Source organism: Pezoporus occidentalis, unplaced genomic scaffold (assembly GCF_034315485.1).
Source record: "Pezoporus occidentalis ecotype Australia unplaced genomic scaffold, CSIRO_AGI_Poc_V1 ctg18, whole genome shotgun sequence".
NCBI lineage: Eukaryota > Metazoa > Chordata > Aves > Psittaciformes > Psittacidae > Pezoporus > Pezoporus occidentalis.
Window position 1 is genome coordinate 11,006,451 of NW_026913640.1, and position 25,327 is coordinate 11,031,777.

The 25,327-nt window shown below is 37.2% G+C and overlaps 2 protein-coding genes across 8 annotated transcripts in view; one reads left to right on the forward strand and one right to left on the reverse strand.

Annotated features, from left to right (window-relative positions):
• The window catches only part of AASDHPPT (aminoadipate-semialdehyde dehydrogenase-phosphopantetheinyl transferase), a 28,540-nt gene extending 20,485 nt beyond the window's left edge, over positions 1-8,055 (reverse strand). Inside the window, exons 1-2 of one of the 3 annotated variants that reach the window (XM_062615328.1) lie at positions 7,924-8,055; positions 6,345-6,570 (exon numbers count right to left, since the gene is read on the reverse strand). In XM_062615328.1, coding sequence (XP_062471312.1) covers positions 6,345-6,555 — 211 coding nt within the window. In that variant the 5' untranslated portion in view covers positions 6,556-6,570; positions 7,924-8,055. Of the gene's footprint in view, positions 1-6,344; positions 6,571-7,561; positions 7,782-7,923 lie in introns of those variants that run through there. The other 2 variants (XM_062615326.1, XM_062615327.1) reach the window with 2 other exon arrangements.
• Positions 8,011-24,956, forward strand: KBTBD3 (kelch repeat and BTB domain containing 3). Of its 5 annotated transcripts, XM_062615322.1 has the most exons (4): positions 8,011-8,149; positions 14,903-15,034; positions 16,419-16,666; positions 19,345-24,956. In XM_062615322.1, the coding sequence occupies exons 2-4, from the start codon at positions 14,951-14,953 to the stop codon at positions 20,963-20,965; spliced, it is 1,953 nt and encodes a 650-aa protein (XP_062471306.1). In that variant the 5' UTR covers positions 8,011-8,149; positions 14,903-14,950; the 3' UTR covers positions 20,966-24,956. The 5 variants fall into 5 exon arrangements, with proteins under 5 accessions (XP_062471306.1, XP_062471309.1, XP_062471308.1 ...); XM_062615325.1 differs by lacking the exon at positions 14,903-15,034 and having other exon boundaries at positions 8,033-8,149; XM_062615324.1 differs by lacking the exon at positions 14,903-15,034 and having other exon boundaries at positions 8,069-8,149; positions 16,425-16,666.
• Positions 24,957-25,327: the final 371 nt, after the last annotated feature.

The window sequence follows — 25,327 nt, forward strand, 5'->3', positions numbered from 1 at the left end:
ACAAAAAACCACTCCCAACCAACCAAAAGAAATCCCAAACCCAGAGAAGCATTCTTATAATTTCCTTTTGTTCTACCTCTTATTTTTACTAAAAGCTCCTACTTTAAGTTGGTTTTTATTGTTAATTTATCCCTCATTCTAAACATATTTATTCACCAGAAGTTCTTGTTCACTGTTCTACATTTTGCTACCAGTTTCTATTTTAATCCCAATGAGTTTATGTTTTCTTATTAAAAAACAGTCATCAAGTTTTTTCTTTATAAAAGCCTATTTCATCTCAAAGAGAAGATTCAATCACAGTATCAAATTTTCCTTTCACAGTTTATTAAGCATCGATATGTAATCAATTACCAGAATGTGCCAGTATTTTTACAAATGTGACACAATTCCAGCTTAAAACAGTGTTATAATTGTGACTAAATAAAGCACAATAATGAAACTGCTATATAATATGTATTCTTTAAGAGCATGTTTAAGATGGCTGTTTCTCCCCATTTTCGAGTAGAACAAGAACAAAGAAATTCCCCCCTGTTCACTCAGTGTAAGGGCATATAACCACTATGATTTGTTAGTTCAACAAGGAAATTAGTTCGATGTTCTAACACTACTTAACATCTAAAACCGATGTTTTTGTCTTTATAAATTCTGACTTCCATAACTAATTAAAAGTAATATTTAACCTAAATCCTTTGTTAATTTCTTCATCCCAAACATTGCATCTACATAGCTAAAGCTGTACCATTAGCTAATAATTTGGCAATTATCTCTTGCAGTAGAAGATTAGATGCTGATTGCTGCTAAGAGATTCACTGAAATACACCAGTAAAACCAAAGCCAATTAAAACTTTGCGTAAGGTGAAGTTAAGGCAATATAAGGACAAAAGCACCACGAAGAATAATCTCTTTCAACATTTCTTTCTAGCTCAAGGAATTCTTATTGAAAAAAAACAAAAAGCATCAATTAAAAAAAGTTCAATAAAGTTCAAAAAAGTTCAAAAAAGCTTGAACGTGGCTGCTAGATAAAAGACATGCCAAATATCTTGACTATGATGTAGGTGTGCCTATCTCTCAAGTTTAGTTTATGATTACCAAAAAGAAACACACAAAGTTTATAACTAGCTAAAGAGAGAGAGAGCTTTCCTCCAGTAGCTAGACTGAGACATGGTATTTAGCTTATTTGCGTGGGACTTGGATACTCTGATTCATGTGTGACATCTCTCTGAAGATCTCTTATCTTTTATTATCTCACCTCGATGAAATAATAAGAATAAAAAGAAAAAAGTGGATCAAGTTCTTATATTTCTTTGCCTCAGGAAAAAAAAAAAACAAAACAAACAAACAAAACCCCCAACATCAAACAAGCAAAACAAAAACCCCCACAAACAAAACCCAAAACTGAAACAAATATTTTTCAGAGAAGCCAGTGTTTGTACATAATAACCTACTTTCTTAAAAAAGCATCCTGGGAACTATTTTTAGATCAAACTAATTTTCTGTAAAATTCACATGCAGAAAGTTTACCCTTTTGTGTCTTTTAATAAACAAACCTAGCATAAACCCAAAAGACTAATGAGAAAAGCTAATTTTATTGCATGTAAAGTATTTAATTATGGAATTACATTGAGAGTGGAGATGACTGGATCAAAGCAACTGTAATGCAATAGGTAAGAAAGATTGCTGATTACGAAAGATCAGGAATGAACTACTGATTTACTTGGCTTTTCTAATTCCCTCTAAGTTAAAAAAATTCATTACTGTAAAGAAACTCACTCTTGAACTTAAGACCTAAATTTTGTTGTTTTTTTTTTTTTAAATTTTCACAGCAATCTTTATTAAGCTATAATTATTTCCTAAGTCTCTAAAAATGTCCACCTTTACAGGGTTTAAGTGACTGGCAAATCACATCCCACACACTATTCAAACCAATTTGACAGGTTGTAAAATTGCTTGTCCATAAGTTACAGGTTGAATACATTGCCACAAACTGAGTTTTCCCCACTGGAGTTAATAGTACTACGAGAATCCTTCTCATCTCCTTTCTCAATGGGTTAAAATAATTTCATATGCATTACATCTCCTGCCAAATTATGTCCACAATAACTTCATTAACAAATTTACAATGCAGTGTGCATTTTCCCAAGTGATTCAAGAGTTCCTCTTAAACTAGAAAAAAAAAAACCCAAACCAAAAAACCCCAAACAAAAACCCAAAACCATTGATCTCAGTAATTCTTCAAAACCAGGTAAATTGAAAGCCTGATTTAAATTTACAAAACTAACCTGCCAGACAACCACAAGGCAACAACACACAATACCTAAAGAGGACATCTTCCTTTTCCATCATCACTACATTATTTAGTTCAATATCTGAATAGAGAGAAAAATGGTGACAAACTGTTACATACCTCTGGAACTTTTGTAGAACTGTCTCTATTTGCACTGCTAAGAATAGCTTCTTGTGTGGTCTGCCTTAACCTATGAGGAAGGCTATGTCTTACAGTAATTTCATTTTTCAGATTTTAATAATGCAGCAAAAGTTATATGAAAAGAGATGGCTTCTTATTATACCTAAGTACAACAAAAATAGGCAGCACAGATTAAGAAGTAGTGTAAAATGCTTATGTGCAGGTCTCCTTGGCACTTGCTAACACACAATTTAATAACCTATTTCTCAAAACTTCCAGCTGCATGATACTTCCTGTATATTTGCACTGCATATTTTGTTCACTGGCTGAATGATAAAGGAGCGTAAGAACTAGAATATTAGAAACCTCAATCAAGATTCTGTTGGAGAACATCACAAGATGAAGTGTATTTAAACAAGCATCTGAAAACAAAACAAAACAGATCTACTGTAATGTACTCTGTGCAGAGGGAACTCTTTGTCCTTGTGGCTATTCCAGAGAAAGATTTATAGTGGACTCACTCTCAAAAATATAATATACTCAGAAACTGCAGAGCAAGAGCACCACTCAGTGGAACTATCAGATAAAACAATATTGATAAAGTCACTCTCATATTCATAGCACAGCAGTAAAGAGTTCCAGGTAATTTTACTAAGACAAAAATCTTTCTCAAAAAAAAAAAAAAAAAAAAATAGGTGAAAATACTGCTAGCTTTAGTTCATATTACAAAGACTATAGTAATTTAAAATTCTATCCTTAATATTGTTAATTTGCTGACTCATTTTCCCACATAAAATTACTAATTTTTATTACTATTCTACTTATTTCCAAAAATACTAATTATAATTCCAAAAAGGAATGCGTATAGACATAAACAAACCCTCTTTAAAATCTGGAACCTGGAACTGTTTAATCTATAAATATTTATTTAAAATACATAATGTGGAAAAGAATTGCATGACCAGATGCTGACACTTACGACAGCTATTTCTTCAGATCCATGTTGTTATTTGGAAATCCTAGGACAGGCAACTAAAAAGCCACGACAGAAGCAAGAATAGCAATCAAAACTTGATTGATAGGATGAACTCAAGAGCATTTTCCTAAACTTAGCCTGCTAAAGTTGACACATATACCAACAGCCTAACTTTGATTCTACACCTTCTACAACAGCAGTGACTAGGGACACTGAATGAAGAGTACACACAGGCACAAGGTGGAAAAACCTTGATCTGTTCTGATGCTGCCAGTAGAATAAGCAGTAGATCAATGGATATTTGAGTTATTCAATATTTAATTTCACATGAGAGAAATGAGAAAGGAATAAAGAATAAATAAGTAAAAAAAAAAAAAACAAGAAAAAAGAAGACATAGAAATTATATTTTTTAAATAAAGCCAGCTAATACTGAAATTAAAAGATTTTCTTCTCTATTAATTGGCAAAGAACTAAGAATACGTCCCCTTACAAAGTTGAATGCATTATGGAATGGAGAAGAATACAAGAGAGAGAATGGAGAAGCAATAAAAAAAATCAGGATTCTAAACCTAAACATAAAATTAAACCTCTACTCTTCACAATTGTTTCCTACTTTCAGTAGTAGAGTGTAACACACTTCGTAAGACTTGTCAGCTGGATATAGGCAATGTGTCTAAACTGCCAGCTACAGTTCCAGGTGCATAAAATGAGAGCAGAAGATGAGCTACCCCTACCTCATATATAAGTGACTTTACATTTTTCATTTCCCAAGAAATACTTAAAATACAAACATTTGAAGTTTTTGATTTTCACTATTTATCTACTGAAACAGGAAAGCTTTTTAAATTGAGTAATTGAGTCCTTCTCCACGGGGAGGACTTGAGGGTGTTGGTTGATGAGAAAATGAACATGAGCCAGCAGTGTGTGCTTGCAGCCCAGAAAACCAGCCATATCCTGGGCTGCATCAAAAGGAGCGTGACCAGCAGGTTGAAGGAGGTGATCCTGCCCCTCTACTCTGCTCTCGCGAGACCTCATTTGGAATATTGTGTGCAGTTCTGGTGTCAACATAAAAAGGACATGGAACTGTTGGAACAAGTCCAGAGGAGGGCCACGAGGATGATCAGCGGACTGGAGCACCTCCTGTATGCAGACAGGCTGAGAAAGTTGGGGCTGTTCAGCCTGGAGAAGAGAAGGCTGCGTGGAGACCTCATAGCAGCCTTCCAGTACCTGAAGGGGGCCTATAGGGATGCTGGAGACTGTAGTGATAGGACAAGGGGCAACAGGTTAAAACCTGAACAGGGGAAGTTTAGACTGGATATAAGGAAGAAATTCTTTCCTGTTAGGGTGGTAAGGCACTGGAATGGGTTGCCCAGGGAGGTTGTGAATGCTCCATCCCTGGCAGTGTTCAAGGCCAGGTTGGATGAAGCCTTGGGTGAGATGGTTTAGTGTGAGGTGTCCCTGCCCATGGCAGGGGGGTTGGAACTAGATGATCTTAAGGTCCTTTCCAACCCTAGGTATTCTATGATTCTATGATTATGGAGTCTTGGCGTAAGGCCTTCGGCAAGCCCAAAGTGTTTCCAGGGTACTGGGCCTGGGTGTTAATTTTTAACATAGCAGCCTGCACGGCACTGGGTTTTAAATCTTTGCCTAGAACAGTGCTGAGGCCACACAAGTATCAGCAATGTTTGCATGGCATCAAGGCCTTCTCCATCAGCAAATAGGCTGAGGGTGTGCAAGACAACAGGAGAAGAAACAGCTGGGACATCACTTTGTTTTGTTTTGCTTGGGAGAGGCATGATAAGAACCAGCCTCGAGCTTAACCTGGTATTTGGGCCCTGCATTACTGCAATCCCTTCAGGGGTGTACCTGTTCCAGCATAGCCTCACCCACAGGCCACAGCTCCTGCCACAAAATATACAATTGCTCTGATATGGAGTCATCCACTGGCTACATGCAGCCTCACATGCTGACCACCACCTTTAGACTGAGGGTCTACAGCAGATGGAAATGAGTCACAGATGATTAGACTACAGTAAGGAAGTTATCCTGTCAAGGTTTATTTGAATCTTTACCTTACTACACAAATTACTTCACAGCATAAAATGCTGGGAAATTTAATATTGTGAAGAGAGATTTTCTAAGAACACAGCTATTATGGTCATATGTGGTTAAACATTTGTGGAAGAGTCTCAAAAACTAAAATTCCAGTAAATTGTAAATCCCAGTATGTTTCTTGTTTAAACCAGCCGTACACTGATGAATATTTGTGAACTAAATGATCTCCATAACACTGTATTTAAAAATACACTTTGCTACAACTCTGATTTATGATTCGAGTCCTGAAACTCACTAATAAAGTCAGGTTAGTGAAACATTTCATACAAGTAAACAGGCCAACAGCTAGTTAGCGAAGTTTAGTCTTTTAGCAGGGGCACCTCAGATGTTTCCTCCTCATGATCTCCTCTCACTGGGGATTACTATACACAGTGACAACAAATCTCCGATGCCAGTCTGCTTACAGTACTGGGCCTTGTGCTGACACATACAATTTCCACGCTTATGGGACGAAGGAGTAACACTCAAGAGATTATAAATTTTCATGGGGATTGGTCCCACTGTCCCTAGTTGGAAAGCTGTCCCTGCTTCTACCTAACAGACACCAAACCTGTAATTAAAATAGCTGCGGATGCCAATCTTGCCAGTATCATAGCAGGATACATGACTTTATTTTTCCAGGATTTTGCTTTCCTAAACTGGTAATATAGCCCTATCTGGTGTAACAGAAAATCCAAAATAATCTATGAGGAGTGCATTTAATAATTAAAATAGCAAATATACAGTATGTTCATACTCTCTCTTCTAATTACACTATATTCCTAGGACACAGATTGGTTCTTTGGGAAACATTAAAGTATTCAGCACTTAAGCCTAGAGAATCCACTTTGGTCACCATAACGCATTACCTGGCAAATTAGTCTTCATAATATCAATGCCAACTTGAAGCTCAGGCTCAGCTGCAAGAACTGCATAATCTCCTTGATGAGAGACATTGAAGTTGTAATTCGAATAGATACTGAGTACGTTATTTGCCAGGAAAGGTTTTCCTTTCGATGTCCTTTGCAAGTGTATTTCATTCCAAGGTATGCACAACTTCTCTGCAATTAATTTCCGCATCAGCAGGCGACCAGCCTATGAAATAAAACAGAAGCAATTCATATGGAACTATTATGCTACCTGCAAAATATCTGTGGTTGCTAGAAAAAAACACTTTATAAGTAGCTTTATTATTCCTGACAGAAATTAAGAGTATATTTTTGCCCAACCATTTAGATTTCTTTTATAAAAGCCTGCACACCAAGTAAATTTAACAAAAAGAGTTCACAAGACTAAGTACAGAATACATCTGTTATCACTATTAGGACAGAGACAACCCACGAAAAAGCTATCCCAGCCTAGAAGACGTAAAATAGTTCCTTCTCAAGCTTATTTAGGATACTTTATTGCACAGATGAATACTTTTTATACCACACTGAACAGTAAAACTGTCTCAACAGCTTTCAGTACATTCGTGAAGTCATTTTGGCACTAAATGAAATGCTCAACAGCTGAAAGTGACACGGAATTTCGTACAGATAAGCAGCATTAGTCTGTATTACTGCCACACTGCTATGTGAGATTTAAAACCTGAATTATGTAAAACAGCTTTACTTTCTTAAACATTACACTACTGTCTTCATGTATGTCTCCTACTACACCGGTTTTGTCTCCTAACTTAGTATCATGACATAAACCTTGTAAAGTCTTTCAGAGTTAACTAGCAGACTGCAAACGTCCCCTTTTCCTCCTAAGTGAAAGTGTAAGCAGAACTGACAATTAATTCTCTGTAAAGCAGTTTCAGCCCTGAAATGGCCTTGCAGGGTGTATTTTCCTTAGAGAAGTACTGAATTCACTGAGACAACCGCGTCCCCAGGAGAAAGAGGCCCGGGCCACGGCTCCCAGAGACGGCTCCCAGCGGAGTGGTCCCGGGCAGCCGCCGCTACACCCCCGCGAACAGCGCTCGCAGCAGCGGGACAGAACAAAGCGGAGGGCCCCGGACGCTTTGCATCCCGCCCATGGACGAACGCCGCCAGCCCTGAGGAGGAGAACCCGCCCCGCGCCGTGTCCCCCCTCCAGCATGTACCAAGGCGGCTTTGGCATCGCGGGCAAAGACAAACTGGCCGATGCGGTCCTTCTCCTCGGGCTGCACCAGCCGCGCCGCCAGCAGCCACTCCTGGCGGCAGGGGCGCCAGGCGGCGCAGGGGAAGGCCCAACGCACGCTGCCCATGGACACCGCAAATCGACAGGGCCGGGCGGGCCACGCTCCCCAACGCCGTCAGACAGCAGCGCTGCCCTCCCGCTTCCCTTCACCGCTTTAGGGCCGCCGTGACCCCCCGGCCCAAACCGTGCGCGCAGGAATCAGTGGGGGGCGGGACTCGGTGCCGCGGGACGGCTGCCAACGCGGTACCCATGCGCCCCGTTAGCGACGGGGAATGCGCCAGGTACCGGCGTATCAGGAGAAAGGCGGAGCCTGCGGCTGAGCTGCACCCGCGCAGTCGTCAGAGAGGAACCCGCTCCGGAGGGTGGGCGGGCTTTCACTCGGATTGACGGCCGAGGGAACCATTCCGAGCTCAAGAAGCGGGAAAATGACACCGGAAGCAGCCAATCTGCTGGCGCTGCTGCTGCGGAGGGTGGGCCAGAGCGGTCGGTGAGCTGCTGGTGTTGGCTGCAGGTGGGTGCGCGCTGCTCGGAGGGAGTGCTAAGGGGTACTAGCTCGGTTGCGGGGAGGCGGCAGCGCTGGGCACCTCCACGTCCCGGGCCCGGGCCCTGCGGGAGGAGGGCAGCCCGTTGCCTCGTCCTACTCTGCCCCCCAGGATTAGTCCGTCCTTAGAATAAATGGAGCCGCCGCAGGGCGCAAGCGCGGGCTGCTGGGCATGCGCAGTAGCGGGGCTGAGGCCCCCGGCCTCCCTCTGGGGGCGGGGCGAGGGGTGGAGTTGATGGTGGCGGGCGCTGTCCAAGTGGCTGCTGCTGACGGCCGGGGCCTTATTGCGGAGTGTGATTGCCTTGTCGCTCCTGGCTGCCCCGGCTTTGTGCGAGTCAGGGCCGTGTTTATGCCTTCGGTGATAGCGTCCGTCGGGGTTTCTTTATAGCACCGTTACTGGTTAACGGCTGACGATGCCCCCCTCCCCGGTGCCGCTGGCCTCATCTTTGCTGGGCGTCCATCCATGCTCCTGCATAACCGGGCCGGGGCGGCCCGTGTCCTCCTGCTCGTACTGCTGGGTGTTGTCTAAAGGAGCCAGTTGTTCACACAGCAGATACACTGCATCGCCCCAGCGTGGTTCTGGCTTCTAAAGTGTGTGTCCAAACAAAAGCCGCCTGTATCCTGTGCTTTTGATTTTGCTAAGGGCTGTAGTGGTTGTCAGAACTGGGTTTTGCCGTGCTCTTGCAGGCCATGTGTAAGTCATCAAAAAGACAGTGATTTTGTTTATCCTTTGGTTTTGAAGCTAAAAATTTAGGGCCTGTTTTAAAATTTATGACCCTTCTTTTTGTTGTTTGTGTTTAGAAATACTTAATTTTTTAAATATTCTACATTGACTGCATATGGATAACTCAGAAATACCAGAAATTACATTTTCAGGTATTTCTTAGAATTTTTATTTTTTTGTTTTGTAGTTTTTGTTGTTTGGGGTTTTGGGGGGTTTTGTTTGTTGTTTGTTTTTTTTTTTAGCATTCCCAGCTCCTAAATGTGAAAAAGCACTATTTCCACATAAGCCAGAACTGCTGTCTTTGAGACTAAAATAAGTCTTACTGAGCATAAGTTGGTGTTTGCAAAGTATTTTGAACACAAAAGCAACATTTGGGGGAAAAAAATAAATGTTGCAGCAAGGAATCAGAAGTGTAATTCACTTATTTTTAAATATGGCTCCCATTTTGCTTTATGACTTGGTCAAGCAAGGGATGTGTACCTACTCTCTTATGCATAACCCAAAGACAGAGACTAAGTAGACTGGCAGAAGGAGAGGATTTGGCACAATCAACACAAAATCTCAACCCAACCAGCGAACCCCCAGGAAAATGTTATTCACTGCTATCAAACTGTAGCTGAGGCTTAAGTTTCAAGCATTGTATCCTGCACACTTTGAAGAGGAAACTGTGGCCATGTACATATTTAGTTACTGATATGTGATAACACTAATACAATGTGGATCTTACCTAGTTTTAGAAAAACCCTCAGGTTTTATTAATAGATTTGACTTGTCCGTTCTTTCTACTTAGAGAGACTGTAAGCATGTAGCAGTTTTTTCACTAGCAGATTTTTTAATGTACATCATGTGTGAGTGCAAACTGAGATTCAAGATGTACTGTGCAATACGTAATTATGAATATATTCAAGATAAAATCATTTTTATTACAAGTAAAACATGCTATGATAATAACCTATGCTAAATTATAAGTATGCTCAATATTGTGTGTGTGCTTTGAAAAAAAACACAAGTTAATCACATACAGAAATGACGGACTACAGAACTCAGTAAAAAGCAGTAATTTACTCTTCCCAAATGTGCAATTATTATTTTTGTCAGAATTAGAAGTACAGCATGGTGGTTTAATTCTTTTTCCCCTGAAAATTAAAATTACAGTTCTTGAACTTTTTTAGCTAAGAAAATTATTTCCAAAGGAAGTTGATGAATTCAAGAAATACAGCTTTAGGATAAATTCCAGTCAGTTTGAGTTCTCCTAAATGATTATTTTCTTTATCTTAATGGATTCATGTGTTTGTGAGAAGATATGCAGTTAAAGATCACTGTTTCCAAAGAGGAAATCTTTCACTTTTGGGATGCTTCCAGGAATTGGAGCAGTTTCACTGCTTCCTACTGGTACCATGCTGGGTTTTTTTCCATGCTGTTTGGTTGGTTTTGGGTTGTTTTTTTTTCAATTGCTTCTAAAGAACTCAAAGCTTTAAAGTCTCTGTGTCACCTTTCCTTCTTAGAATACTGTCTCACATGTATTATTGATAAATGCCACTTCTGTGGATTAAATGTCTCAAAATGTCAATTGCATCTTTTCTGGTTGTCTAAAAATGATTGACTGGATATTCATTTTCTTTGAAGTTCAGTTATTTATGAAAAAGCTGTGGGATTCAGTTGCATTGAAATTTACAGACAGGAACCTGGAATTCTGTTGCTGTCTGTTTTCAATCGTAAGACAGTATTTATATTTTAATTATATTTCAATCCACTCTTGTCTTTTTAGTTGGCAATTTAAAGTGTCACCAAATTAAAACTGTCACCAAACCCTTTATATATCTGTTCCACTCATATTCATATTGCTGAGTATTAAATTAGGTGCTTTTAAATTAGATGTGTAGTGGAGAGTGGTGTCTTTAAAATTATTAATAAATTACTAATTTCTCCCCCGTTTGAATAGGTAGAGTGGAAATAGCAAATCATCTTGATGGCTATATAGTAGACTTTATAATAATTGGTTTTAATATTAGACTTTTTAAATGCTGATCTTGACCTTTTCAAAACTTGCATTAACTACAGTTACATTTTTTTGGGGGAAAAAAAAAACAAACAAACAAAACTTAAAACCTTCTCTAAAGAAATCTATTCAATTTCTGTATCTTCATTGGACTTTCTTCCCTTCTTCTTAATTCTTTCTTCCTAGGCACATAAAGTATGCTGTAAAATGCCAGCATTTAGGATCTATTTATTTTTTTTTAAATCCTGCTGCTTAGTAAGTTATACTATTCAAGTTGGGAGAACATTAAGTTACAAAGGTAATTGCCTTACAATTGTAAAGTACTGTACAAATAAAGGTTGAGTTTAGACTGTTTTTGCCAGCTGTGTTGATAGAGGAGAGAACATGTACACACAGAATGTTACTTGTGCTGTTTGAATGCATACATGCCTCATATGAGATTGGTGTCTGTTGTGTTGGGAACGCTCCCAGGCTTCAATCCCATTAAAAGGGTTTGGTCATGTTTATTGGCAGGCAGGCTTGGCCCTATCATGCTTTTGCTGACAAAATCCTAACTTCCCTACACACGATACTAAGGCACGCTCAGTACTTTCACAAGACTACATCCCTGTGGCTATTACAAAGTCACAAATGTTTGTATATATATCTTTTTATTGCTATCACAAAATGATCAAAACAGTTTGGTGTAAGTCTTCTCCAGTGTCATTCTGTACCCTGTGTCCTCATCTGGACGTTCATGCTCCATTATTACACAGGCTCTTGCCCTTCCTTGTTGAGTAATTTTGCTCTGTTATTCACTTCGATTTAATTGCACATCTAATACCATTTTCAACTTCATTAGCGTATTTAAACTTCCGTAACCATTTTATCTGTCAGTTGTAGCACTAGGGCTGTTTTGACTATTGGTTTAGCAAAGTCTTTTCAGCAAAAGTGTTTAGGAATATATGTACTTTATACGGGTATGTTTTGATTGATGCTCTGGTGAGAATTACCATAGACCCTGCACCAACAGAAGTTTGTGCTCAAAGTTCCCTCCACATTTCTGTTTGCTTTGTTGTCTCAAATCTGGTAGAATGGATGTGAACACCATTTCTAGGAATCATATTGCAGTGGTTATGATTTTTGTGTGTGCCTGTTGAGATATTCTGAAAATGGCTGTCCTGGATGTTTTTGGATTCCTGTATGTTTAACAGTATGCTGTGTTTACAGTCTTTTAGTGTAGTATCTAAGATTCAGCAAATATGAATTTGATACTCAAAAGGGCTGCTGGACTTTCTGAAGGATAAGGATAACTATAAACAAATAAAGTACACATTTCAACTTCATCCACACACAAAACTGTAAGTACATCTAAGAAGGATTGTTTATAGTGCCAACTGTTGATGGTGCCAAAAGAAAATCTTTATAAATACATTATGTCTTGTAACTGTCTTTGGAAAGGGAGTATTAGCATTGGTGAAGTAAAATTCCTCTAGAAATACAGTGAATGGTTTTGGCAGCTGTTTGGTATCTAAGTATTAAGGTCAGATAAACGTTTTCTTGGAGCTTTTTAATAATAGCTCAGTTACTACTAGAAGGAATGTGTTTGTCTCATTTATCAACTATGTGCTTACCAGACTTTTCAGTGTGGTTACCTGGCATCTAGGTCAATGAGCTCATTATGTTCTAGGCTGCTCCATCCCTTATCACCTAGGGAAAAGGACAATGTTAGAAGAGTCTTGTGAGCAGCAGAACTAATGAGGTCTGGGTCCTTGTTAATGGACTTTGTGGTAGACCAGAAGAATGTTCTTCTTCTCAGATGTCCCAGGTGGTCCCTTGTTCATCCCCTGTTACGACCACAGTTAGCTTACCATCCCCAAGCGCCTTCTCTTCAAGTGCTAGCTTCTTTATGGCCCTACATAGGCTGGCCATTTCTTGTCACTTAACTGTCAAGTGTGCAAAATGCCTTGTCCTTCAAATGGAGATCTGCACAGATAGCTATGAGAGGTATACATATCTCCCCAAGCATGTATTATGTGCGGTGTACCTTGTAGCTATAATGGCCAGCGGGCCACTTGTTTGATATGACTTTCAAGCAGAAAAATAGGGGAAATGCATTAACTTTAAGGGGGTGGGGAAGGGGGAGGGTTTAGAGATTTGTGTTGGTGTGGGTTTTTTTTTAAACCAGTCTAATAGTTAACCAGGGGTTTAGCACTATAAGATGTATAAACGTTCAGTATGTGAGCAGAGTTTTGTCAAGTGATAGGGTTGCCTGAATTTGGTCATATCAGAGAACACATCTGATCTCACACAGGAAATACCCAGTCACATACACTAGTACACAGGGTCTGATGCGTCATGTTACAGATGCTTGAAGGCTGGTTGTGTGACAGGCACCAAGTGGGTCAGATGATGGACAAGGTCTTAGGAATACAGCTTTTGCCTGACATGATGAGATGCTGTATGGCACACAGCCATATGTTATGAAACAAAAGTAGGAAATCCCAACTCCAGTGAGCTATCCACTGGAGTTTGGTTCTTGGTAATCCACATAAGAGACAGACTGTAAGTGGAATCCTATGGGAGTAAGTGAAGCAAATACAAACAGGGTCATTCCCCAGCCTTCCTGAAATCCAGACCTACTCAACATACATCTGCACCCACTGTGTTTTCTACCCTTTTGTCAGCAACTCGATCAAATATTTATAAATATAACTATTGATTAATTCATATGGCTTTATAGAAGAAAAAAAAAACAATTAGCATGAAATAATTATAAATGATTGTTGGCCTTGTTTAGCATACCAAGTTTTCACTGAATTGTTAAGATGTTTTGGCAGGCTCCAAAATTATCAACAGATCCAGTAAAGTGGTAACTTAGTACCAAAAATATCAGAGAAAACAGGGGTTGGCTAGAAGGGAGATGAGAACTGAATTCTTTTAAATTTATTTTTTAATGGAGTGGAGGGTAAATTAGGCTAAGCCATAGCACAGTATTCATTAGTATCTTCCTTAATGATGGACAATTAGAGGTACACTGCTGAAATTTGCTTTTAACAAAAAATAAGAAGACACCGCTATTACAGATTAGGACTAAATGCATTGGATGAGCTGCAGACTGGAGTAGTGAGACAGTCATGAGATCTCAACTGTAATGCTGTACAACAAATCTGATATCTGTGAAAGAAAAATGAAATCATATGAGTGGGAGAAAACTGCAAGAAATAATCAGGAAAACAAAAATTCAGTCTTATAAATGGATCTTAGAAAGTTTGACAGTTCATTTTAATAAAAGTTGAAGATATCAACACTCTTGATAATTAGAAAAGTGACAAAATATACAGACTAAATATACAAAGGGAAATTAAGTCAAATGCAGTTTTGACAGAAGAAAGATCTATGTAAGCATTAATAAATTGATTGTGTAATTAAAAGTTTTGCAGTCTTGGCACCAATGTACTGGATAGTCTTTCTGTGGAAATAGTGGTAATACAAGAAAACTCGCTGAAACATAGATTGCTTTTATAAAAGTGATTATATGATGTCTTTGACTAAAATAGCAGAGATGGACTTGACATTTTTCTGTGTTTATTGTTCAAAGAAGAATATTAGTTGAAATTGGTAATTTTACTAATAAAAAACAAGTTGTAGCTTGAAGCTTGCTAAAGCAATTACATTTAAAAGGAGAAAACCACCTACTATCTATTATCAATTGCAGAATTTTGTGAAAGGTTTAAATTTCTTTTAGAAGTGTTACTTTACATGATGCCAAATAAACTGTGAAATTCAATCACTTTTTTTTAAAGTTCATTCAAATACAGGAAACTTACTGTACTGAAACAACTCTGCTTTTGAAGATTAATCCTTTTGAGGAACAGGCTTTTAAGTTCATAAGAAAAGGGTATTCTATAGAATTCTGACACACTTTATGATTTATGGATCTTTATGATTTATGGAGTTGGGTTTATGAGGCCATACATTATCAGAATAAATGGTGGTCTTGTTCTTCTGTATTTCCTAGTTCCTCAGGCTTAGAATGGAAAGAGTGAATACGTGAGATTGTCGGGCCATGGGAAAGAGAAGATGCGTGCTCCAAGGGTGCCAGTGCTGGCAGCAAGATCAATGGATCTCTTCTATTCCAGGAGACCTGGAGGTCTATTTGTGATTGGAGTAACCTGACTAGATAAAGTATAGATCAGTCTGCTTATGAAAGTACCTCCCGTGAAGAAGACTGCCTGATGGCTTAGTTTCCTCTGAATGAATCATGTTAACAGATAAACCTTTCCATGAAATTAAAAACCAAACCCAGTATTTTTCTGGTTTCTGGGTTTCCTTGGAAATTTTTATCCCCTTCTTTGTCAATTCAGGTGGGCCATTATCTGTTGCTAATTTTAAGTGGAATTGTGAAAGCAAAATCCTTCAATAGAAAAAGCTTTGGGTGTTTCCTTAAGTTTTAAAATAGGCAAGCTTGAAATTTGCAGTAAGGGCAGTTAATGCATCTGTAGGAGTATAAAAACTTATTTAAATAGGTGTAAAAAAAAATATGCTCACATTTGAAGTTTATTTTATTTTTTTTTTTTTTTTATGTTTGCAGAGTGGAGTAAAATCTTTTTATTGTAAAAAAATAAGAGAAGGCCAACTTACCATACAAACAATGCACTTCAGGATAGGGATTTTCACCAGAAAAACTTGTCTGCTGAAAGGGATGTTGCAATGTCTTAAATGGTTCTGAAGCCAGTTAGTTTATGCCACTGTAAATGAAGTTCACTGTGTGCAGCATAAGCTATAGGCAAACCTACAGCTTCCTAGCAGGACTAGAGGTAAAACATAAATTCAGTACCAATTGACTGGACACTCAGAGTTCCTCTGTCACCAAAGCATCTTTAAGTGAGCCTGTTTTGTCAGCCCTAGCAATGATTAGGCCATGCTGTCAGTGTTTGTATTCTGTTATTTTGGTCTGGAGTACCTAATGGGAATTTACTTAGAATGCAGTATAGTAGCCTGTATCTCCTTTCCACTGTAAGCTGTAGAAAGACCATTGGTCTGCTTTGAGCATGGGGGTTTGTAGTATACAGATGAACCTTCTGGAATCTAAAAATATGTAACAAATATTTCATTTCCATCTTCATTTTTCATGAAACTGTAGGAGTTTGGGGGTTTTTGAGAGTAAGCCTAGGACTAGTCTTTCTCTTCAATAACCGTTAAAAACTTTTAACACATTCCTGGGTGTGCTTCCTGTGGACTTTATTGAAAAAATTCCTACAGGTGGGTACTATTTGTAGAATTGTTCTTTGATGTATGTCAGCTATTTTACTTTTCAAAGTATGCTATGTGTATATATTTTGCAAAGTAGAAGTAGTATTATGAAATCTAACTAAATTAAGTGTAAAAGTAACTTATAACCCAAATTTATAACTGTGCATAGGACTTACAAGCCAAATTCAATGCTGGGAATTTGTTTGGTTTATGGTATATTGATTTTTAATTTTTTTTTTTTAAATAGACTGTAAAATCAACTACTTATCTTTCCATTTCAGTTTCAGGAACAGATTGAAGAAACCATGGCCAATCAACGGGATTACATTAGCAGACCTATTTGCAATGGAATTTCTGTTCCTGAAAATAAAATCAGTTCCTTAGTGGCTGAAGGTCATGGACAACAAATTCTAAAAGTACTACAAAAGTTCAGAGAACAAAATATATTTTTTGACTTTAAAATTCTTGTGAAAGATGAAATAATTCCTTGTCATCGTTGTGTACTGGCAGCGTGCAGTGATTTTTTCAGGTAAACCTAATTTTGGCATGAGTTTTCAGGAAATGGATTGTTAATTCTCTGGAAGGGAAGGAAGGAATATAATTACAAAAAATAAAAAAGAAATCATCAGCTGAATATATATGTCTGCAGAGTTTTGAGGAAAGCATTCAAACATTTTAAGGATAGGGAAAAAAAAACCAAACCAACAAAAAAGTGTTAGATGCCTAACCATACCCCAAATATGTCTGGTTTTATTTCCAAAGTGACACAAGGACTCTATGAATCTGAGATTCATACGTACTTCAGACTGTGAAATACAAATGTTAAACCATGAGTTCATGGTTTATGCTGTTAGGTAGAATTGACATAAGTTGTGTACCTTTAAGACGTACCTGTTGCCTTAAAGGTCTGCAAGGGTATTGCTTGACTTTGTATGTGACAGTCTATGTACTTTGACACTTTTGTATTGTGAAACATAACAGGTTAATTACAAGTACATCTTGCATTGAGCAATTTTGGATAAATGGTACGTGGTTTGGAAAGGTGCTGGGTTTTGTTTGCCTAAGATGGGTAGTCAGCACAGTATTTTGTTCATAGTTTGAAAAGAGGTATTTAAACATACATTTTTTCTAAACTATAGATACCAGCCTTTCAGCATGAAATGGATCTGTGATCTTCCTTCTGGTGCTTAAAGTTATTCATTTTTAAGGGGCAGACAGACCATTCACATATATACCAATTTATGAAGAGCCTTAGTAAGACTCAAACTTGTGATTTCACCCTGAAAGTTTGTTTCTAAATACACTGTTTACTAAAACACAAAGCTAAGATGCTCTAACAATAAAAAAAAATGGGCTCCTAGAAATAAGTTAATGACGTTGATTCAAGTTGCCCATACGCAGGTGACAAATGCTATTTTCAAATGTCCTGGAGCATCCCACAGTCTGTGGGAGTCTGTCACATACGGCAGAGTATACAGGCTAGACGTGTTCTTAGGGCTTCTGAGAAAAGAAGAAATGCCAATGAAATAAGCTATTTCTCCACTGTAGCAGCAGATTTGTTTTTTTCTCTGACACACAACTTCTAGCATTTCAAGTGTTTACAGCTTGACAGCACAGAAATGCTCTGGTGTAAAGGAAGAAATTTTCCAGTAGAAAGGTAGAAATTCATGAATTCTCCTAGAATACAAGGCCCCTCTATTACCTTCAGGGAATAAAAAGTACCTAAGTCCACTAGATACATTTTTAAATGAAACGCCTTTGTTTTCCTTGATCTTTGAACTTCTCCTAGTTTTGCTTTCATTGTGTAAACCCAAGATTCAGCAACATTTTGCTCCCTCCTTGTTAGCTTTTGGAATCAAAGCCTCTGCCCACATTGCTCTCCTTCTACTAGAATTGTTCAGTTGCTATTTTACGCTGTAATTAGAGATGTGTATCACAGCTCTTGGGTTAATAAGGAAAATATAATAATGATTTTCATTTAGTACACACAAAGATCTTTGGGACAAAAGTATCTTATTGCAATTCTGTGTTCTTGTTCAGGAGGTCAGACAAGTTCATGCTTTACCTAATGTTCACTTCCCAAAAAGTATGCTATACAAAGTGATTTTTTTTTTTTCTCTTTAGCTTGATAAAAGTATGGGATTTTAAAAATCACATACTATGCAAATACTAATTGTATACCTGAACTGTAATACTTCTTTTTTAATAGGAACTATGATATATTAATAATCCAGATTATACACTTAGTATTTGGTGATTTATCTAAATCTTTCTCCACTTTCATTCTTTGTCAAACTCAGAAGCTGTTGCTATCCCAGTGTGATGCTTAGATTCTGAGAGGGTAGGGCAAGTGATGTTGCAACATGATTCTGTTGCCAGCACTTCCTGGCTTGAAAAACTAATTATTTTGTCATGTTAGATTGTGTGAAATAAATATTATTAGTATTTATCTAATATTTATTATTATTATATTTAGTAATGATCAAAGTTGTAATAAAATTTGCACAAATCTACTGATCAATAGCTTGTTCCACTGTTTCAACCATCGACCTTGTATTCAGTCATAATCTACTTTCTGCACAAGCTTCACTGTGTCATGAAATCCTGTGTCAAAACCGCATTTTTTTCTTGACATCTCCCTTTATCCATACATCTATCTGTCAACTCTAAAGCAAAAATTAAGTCTCCTTACATTTTTTCCTCCTGTTTCACCCTCACCTACTTTCATTACTTAGGAATGCACCCATCATCTATCCATCCATTTGCTCAGCCTGCATCTGGAAGGCCTTTTTTCGCTTAATTTCGTGTATTCATCTACAGTGCATGACCTAAATCATGGGGCTTTTCTACTATATATTTTTTAAATCAGCCTTTCTTTCTCAAGCTGTTGAAACTGATGCTGCCCAAACAATTTCACTTTTTCTCTCATAGAGAGCTGCAGACTTCACCACACTGTGAAAACCCATACAAACCACAGGTGCTCCTGTCATTTTCTGAGCAATCACTTTGAATATGTTCTTATTACCACTCCTTTTTTCTTCAACCATATCAAGCAAATCATGCATTGCGCTCACTTAGAACTGTCACATTTTAGACCTATACAGCCTGCCTTATACACCCCGATTGTCTCCTTCCTCTCACACCAATGTTCTCTGCTGTTTGCTTGATCTTTAATTTGTGTTTATATCTTCTTTATTTTATCCACAGAGCCATGTTTGAAGTTAATATGAAAGAACGAGATGATGGCAATGTTACTATTAGTAATCTATCACCCAAGGCAGTGAAAGCCTTTCTTGATTATGCTTACACAGGAAAAACAGAGATAACAAATGATAATGTGGAAATGCTCTTCCAACTATCATCATTTCTTCAGGTTTCACTCCTTTCCAAAGCTTGCAGTGACTTTCTAATAAAAAGTACTGATCTTGTGAATTGCTTACAGTTGCTTTCTCTATCAGAAAGTTATGGTTCCGTCCGCTTATTTGATCATGCACTAGATTTTGTACAGCACCACTTTTCCTTGCTGCTTAGATCAAGTGATTTTTTGGAGATGAATTTTGAGATTCTACAAAAATGTCTCGAGGCTGATGAACTAAATGTCCCAGAGGAAGAATCAGTATTGAAAGCTGTCCTTCAGTGGACCAAACACAACATTGAAACACGACAGAAATATCTGCCTAATCTGATTAAAAAAGTGAGACTGCACCAGTTACCTGAAAAGACTTTGCAGGACTTTCTACACTCTGAAGAACACTTACTTAAGAGTGCTAATTGCTCAGTAATAATCAGTGATGCAGTTAAAAGTGTGCAAAACTTTAGCGGACTGTTTCCAGATGCACGTCCTTCAACAACAGAAAAATACATATTTGTTCATAAAACTGATGAAGATGGAGAAAACAGACATACATTCTGCTACAACATCAAAACAGATAAGTGGAAAGAACTACCGCATACTCACATGATTGACCTTCCAGGGTCAAGCTTATCTAGTTACGGAGAAAAAATATTTATAACTGGAGGATGCAAAGGGAATTGTTATAGGACTGTCAGGCTTCATATTGCTGAACCATTTCATGATGCCACTGACCAAACCTGGTGCTACTGCCCAGTCAGTAATGAGTTCTCCATAGTGTCAGCTATGAAAAAACCAAGGACAATGCACACATCTGTTGTAACCTTAAATCAGCTGTTTGTAATAGGTGGAAAGACCAGGGGAGCTCAAGAAACCCGAAGCCTTTTGGATGTAGAATCATATAACCCTCTTTCCAAAGACTGGAAATCTGTAAGCCAGTTACCAAGAGGTATCTACTATCCAGAAGCAAGCGCATGTCAGAATGTCATTTACGTCCTTGGCTCAGAAGTAGAGATTACTGATGCCTTCAATCCATCTCTTGACTGTTTCTTTAAGTATAATGCTATGACTGATCAGTGGTCTGAGCTTGTAGCAGAATTTGGGCAGTTTTTCCATGCAACTCTAATCAAAGCCGTTCCAGTAAACTGTACATTGTACATATGTGATCTCTCCACCTACAAGGTCTACAGCTTTTGCCCAGAAACCTGTGTTTGGAAAGGGGAAGGATCTTTTGAATGTGCTGGCTTTAATGCAGGAGCAGTTGGGACAGAAGACAAAATTTACATATTAGGTGGTGATTATGCTCCAGAAGAAATCACAGATGAAGTTCAAGTCTACCATAGTAGTAGGTCTGAGTGGGAAGAAGTTTCACCAATGCCAAGAGCCTTAACTGAGTTTTACTGTCAGGTCATTCAGTTTAATAAATACAGGGACCCCTGGTCATCAGTATTAACAATTTGCTCTGGAGAATTTTGAAACTCCTGAGTCAAAAGAATCTATTTAAATGGACAAGTTTTAGAACAGATTTTTAGGTATTAATTTACAGATGGAAAAATATGTACTATTTTATTTCAATCTTCAGTTTAAAGTGTATGCTGTAGAATTGCTTTTGGAAGAGTCCATTGTCATTCATGCTAGTCAATATATAGAAAGTATTAATTTTATATGCAAGTCTTCCCTGTAATTATCTGAATAATTTGCAAAATTATATTACTTTTCAAAAAAGCATAGTCATGAGGAATTCATTCTGTAATATGTACCATTATTTCTGTAATATTCACAGTTGTCCCAGTAGACAAATTGCTGAGTGAGAAAACTGACTGTGATACTGTTTTCCCTATGTAACTGAAGTATAAAAGAAATTTACATTAGTGGTGTTTTAGTTAGAGGTTTTATATTCATGAATATATTCATATTCAGGAAGTCATTGTCAGCTTTATCTTATTAGAATGGCCTTAGCAAGGTCAAGAGCCAAAGTGACCTTCACAGCATTAAACCCAGGTATCTAACTTGAAGAGACTGATAATTCCTGTCATTTTACTTCAGCTCTTCGGTTTTACCACTTTTTCTCCATCCTTGTGCCTTAGTAGTAGCTGTAGTTTCTGTTTTCATCTCATCAAGTGTGGCGAGATAAACTTTGATAACATACTGCACAGTGAGCAAGATTTCTACAGGATGGATGATTCATGTGGTATCTTTGCTTCAGTCATGCTGTTAAGTAAAGAAAAAACACTTCAGGATATTTTCTAACAGCAGTCTTCCATCTCTGAAGTCCCCAGTGCTAGCTACTAAGCAGCCACTATGCTGCTTACAGCAGCAAGCTGTATCTAAACTTCAGTTGGTTGCTTTGGTTACCTATGGGAAAAGTTTGTATCTTGTGATACGTCAAATACAAAGTTACCAAAGAAAAATCCCCATATTTAAAGACAAAGTAAATAGTATTTCTGAGGTGAAATAGTTCTTTTTTTTTTTTTTTTTTTTTAAATTCATTTTTAACTTCTATAGTGGTTGAATCAAAATATTTTATCTTGTACTCCATGGCAAATTTAAGTGTTAAAATAATAGTTGGTAAACACTACACAATATATTGCTTGATAAACCTTCAGTACTCATCTATTATAGTGTTAAAATAGTAATGGACTTTTAGGATTAATATTAGTGTAGGCATACAGTGTGAAGTAAATTTGCATACAGAGTGGGACCTCTGTCTGACAGGAGGACACTGAAATTAGCTAGGTTTCTTCAATTCATCTGTAATCTCCACAGCCTGAGAATTTTCTTTCTTACCAGCTATTTGAATAAGATATTGGGAGCCATTATATTTCATATAAGTACTGTTTAAGCAGTAAGGTAATCTTATTCCAACAGAGTAGTTCTAAATATCTAAGCATATCTTTTCCAAGCAGTTTAAAAATTAACAAAATCTAGTGAGGCATCTAAAACATCTTTCATGCGGTTTGAGATGACCATGGTAAATTCATCATCACATCACTGCTTCATGTACTTTTTGCAAAACTCAAGCTCAATATTAATGCTTAAAGCTCTATACTGCCTAGCAATATACCTCTGTTTTAAAAGGTAAACAACGGAAAGTTCCAGTTCTGTGATAGATTATAATTTATTATCAGATAAATTTAGAAAACGTTCACTGTAAATATTTTTGTAAGGATGAAAATGAAAAGGATGCACATTTGGAGAACATATTAATAGAGTCCTCCCACTCAATAATTTATTTGTATTAAGATATGTGTCAGTTCTATAGAAAAGAATAGCTTGTTGTTACAGTATTTCAGGCAACTTCCACATTTATTTTCCTCTTTTCATAGTGAATTTCCAAATCATAACTACAGTTAGCCAAGTAACCTTTACAATCACCATACTGAAATGCAATTTTTATTTTTTTTTTATATTGGAGCACAACTACTTTTTGTTACTACAAAGAAAATGTATTGAATAGTATAGGAGAGATGGAGAATATGCTGAAACAGTAGGAGAAAAACAGACCTACAGGAAAATGGTTTCAGCATTAATAAAGCTACTCAAAGCAGCAGAAACTTCATTAACTATTAATTATTGCAACATGTCACTTCATTGCAGTACAAGGCCGAATTCTTTGCTTGTGTTTTTGTGTTGTTTTTAGACCTGAGTAGTAGGAGTATACAATTTATGCAATAGTAACATGTTGTGCCCATAGCACAGGGGTATAAATAGCTATGCAAGTTGGAGAGGCAAGAGAATTGACGTTTTTTTAATTGCCATTATCATGACCAAATTGCTGGGCCACATAAACAACAAATCAGTCAGAAATTCAGGTGATGCTCTTTCCAGTAAGTTTTTCCTTAGAGCTATTTTTTTTTTCTGGCAGTCTTCCAGCTACAGTTGCTATGTATAGAAGCCTCTGGCACATGACATCAGACAGATTTATGACGTATGTGGTAAATTACTCATTATTTGTATATATAGTGAAAAATAAATGAAGCTTACTTTGGAAAATAGGCATGCTTCTTTAATATCCTATGCTATATTTGCACAGGAACTAAAGTCAGTTCCCAGTTTGACAAATTGTTCATGGATTTCAAATGGAGTTGACCTCTCTTACTTAGTAATCAGGAAATAACGCTGTAGTGTCAGTCACTTTATACAGTTGCTTACAGAAAAGTTACTGTGAAATAGTACTAATTTTCTTCAGTTACGTAGGTAAGCCTGTATTACAACTCTCCCAGAGGAAAAAAAGGTCATTTTGCCACAATTCTACATAGAGTTAAATCTCATAGCAGTACAGAATGCAGAAGAAGCTGTGTTAGAAAGTCATGTTTAAAAACAAGGCTTTGTGATAGAATTAAGGGCCTATGTTCCAAATTCTGTGATTAATTGCTAATGATGTGAGAAATCTCAGCAAAGTCAACTACACTACTCAGAAGAATATGGATTACTTGCAATAGGTAACTGCTATAAGTCTGGATCAGATAGATTTTCCAGTCTACACAGGTGTTATGCAGTTTCAAAAATGTCACAAAATTAGTGCAAAGCAAGTTTTTCTACATCTTTTTTGACTTTTCAGAGCTCACATTATTTTATGAAAAGGTATCTTCCTCTAAAAATAGTCCAGGACTAGGTTAATGATTACCTATATTCTCACTGAAATATAGTTAGATGTTTAAAACATACAAATTGCATGCAAAGTTATAATCCACTATTTGCACTTAAATGATGTAACCAAAACATTTCTAATAGTATTCTATGTCACAGGACACATTATAAGCATGACCAGTATAATATACATGAAGATAATATATACTGTATGTGGTATTTTAATATCCAGTAATGATTATATTGGATAATCTTAATTTTTAAAGAATGCTATGAAATTATGGCACTTTGGTAATGTTATCACACTGGTTTAGTTGTTACAATAAATATCAATTATTCAGGTGTTTATACTGATTATGTTTGCACAGACCTGATACTCTATTATTTATTAATGTATTTATTTTCTATATTCTAAATACATCTGTAGTAGTAAATCAGTTTACTGCAGTTAAAAATTCATTATATTCACAAAATGGAGTAGATTTACTGGGTCAGGTTTATTTCTGGTATTACTCCATGAAGAAAGCTGTATATCTCCTCTGATTAGTAGTAGATAGTAGGAAAGATAGAGGCTATAGAATGTGCTGTATGCAAGTTCATAATGTGGAGTCTAATTTTAGATGTTTCTGTCTGTAGGTGACCAACAGGAGGCAGCATATGATCTATTTTAATTAAAACAGGCTGAAACTGGGGATGTATTTGACTATAGCAGAACATTATGCTCAATTTACATTTTTTCCCTTTTAACAACCAATAAAGTGTAGAGATCAGTAACATGTTGCTGCTGCCCGGGCTCTGCTGATATGTGGAAAGTACAATGCTACATGTTTGCCGAGATGTTCATTCTTTTGTGAAATAAAAGCACTGAAGCAACTGATTCCTTCTCAGGTTTGACTTTTATTTCTTTTTTTTTTTTGTCAGTTTCAAAATACAGTGAACCTACTATGCTTCCAGTGGGGTTAACTACTTGGTTTTTATTTCTTTTTACAAGTGGAGAACATTTTGAATGTTAGATTATAACCAAGAATGCAGTTAGCATGCATGAACATTGCAGAGGGAGGTTTTTTTTCTGTTATCCCTGGACCCTGTATTTGTATAGCCTTTGTATATCAATTTGCCGCTCCCATATTCAATTTTATTTAGTCTGCTGAAAAGTTGTAAGTTTATTATTATAAAGTACTCATTCAAATTGGTATTTTTTTAATTGAATCCTCTAGCTCAGATTGATATACAGAGGGTTTTAGTAAC

Bases quoted from the DNA above. Each gene is read 5' to 3' on its own strand.
- KBTBD3 (XM_062615322.1), top strand. From the start codon at position 14,951: ATGGGAAAGAGAAGATGCGTGCTCCAAGGGTGCCAGTGCTGGCAGCAA. The intron at 15,035-16,418 runs GTCTATTTGTGA...TTTCCATTTCAG, and splicing joins CTATTCCAGGAGACCTGGAG to TTTCAGGAACAGATTGAAGA. The intron at 16,667-19,344 runs GTAAACCTAATT...TTTTATCCACAG, and splicing joins GCGTGCAGTGATTTTTTCAG to AGCCATGTTTGAAGTTAATA.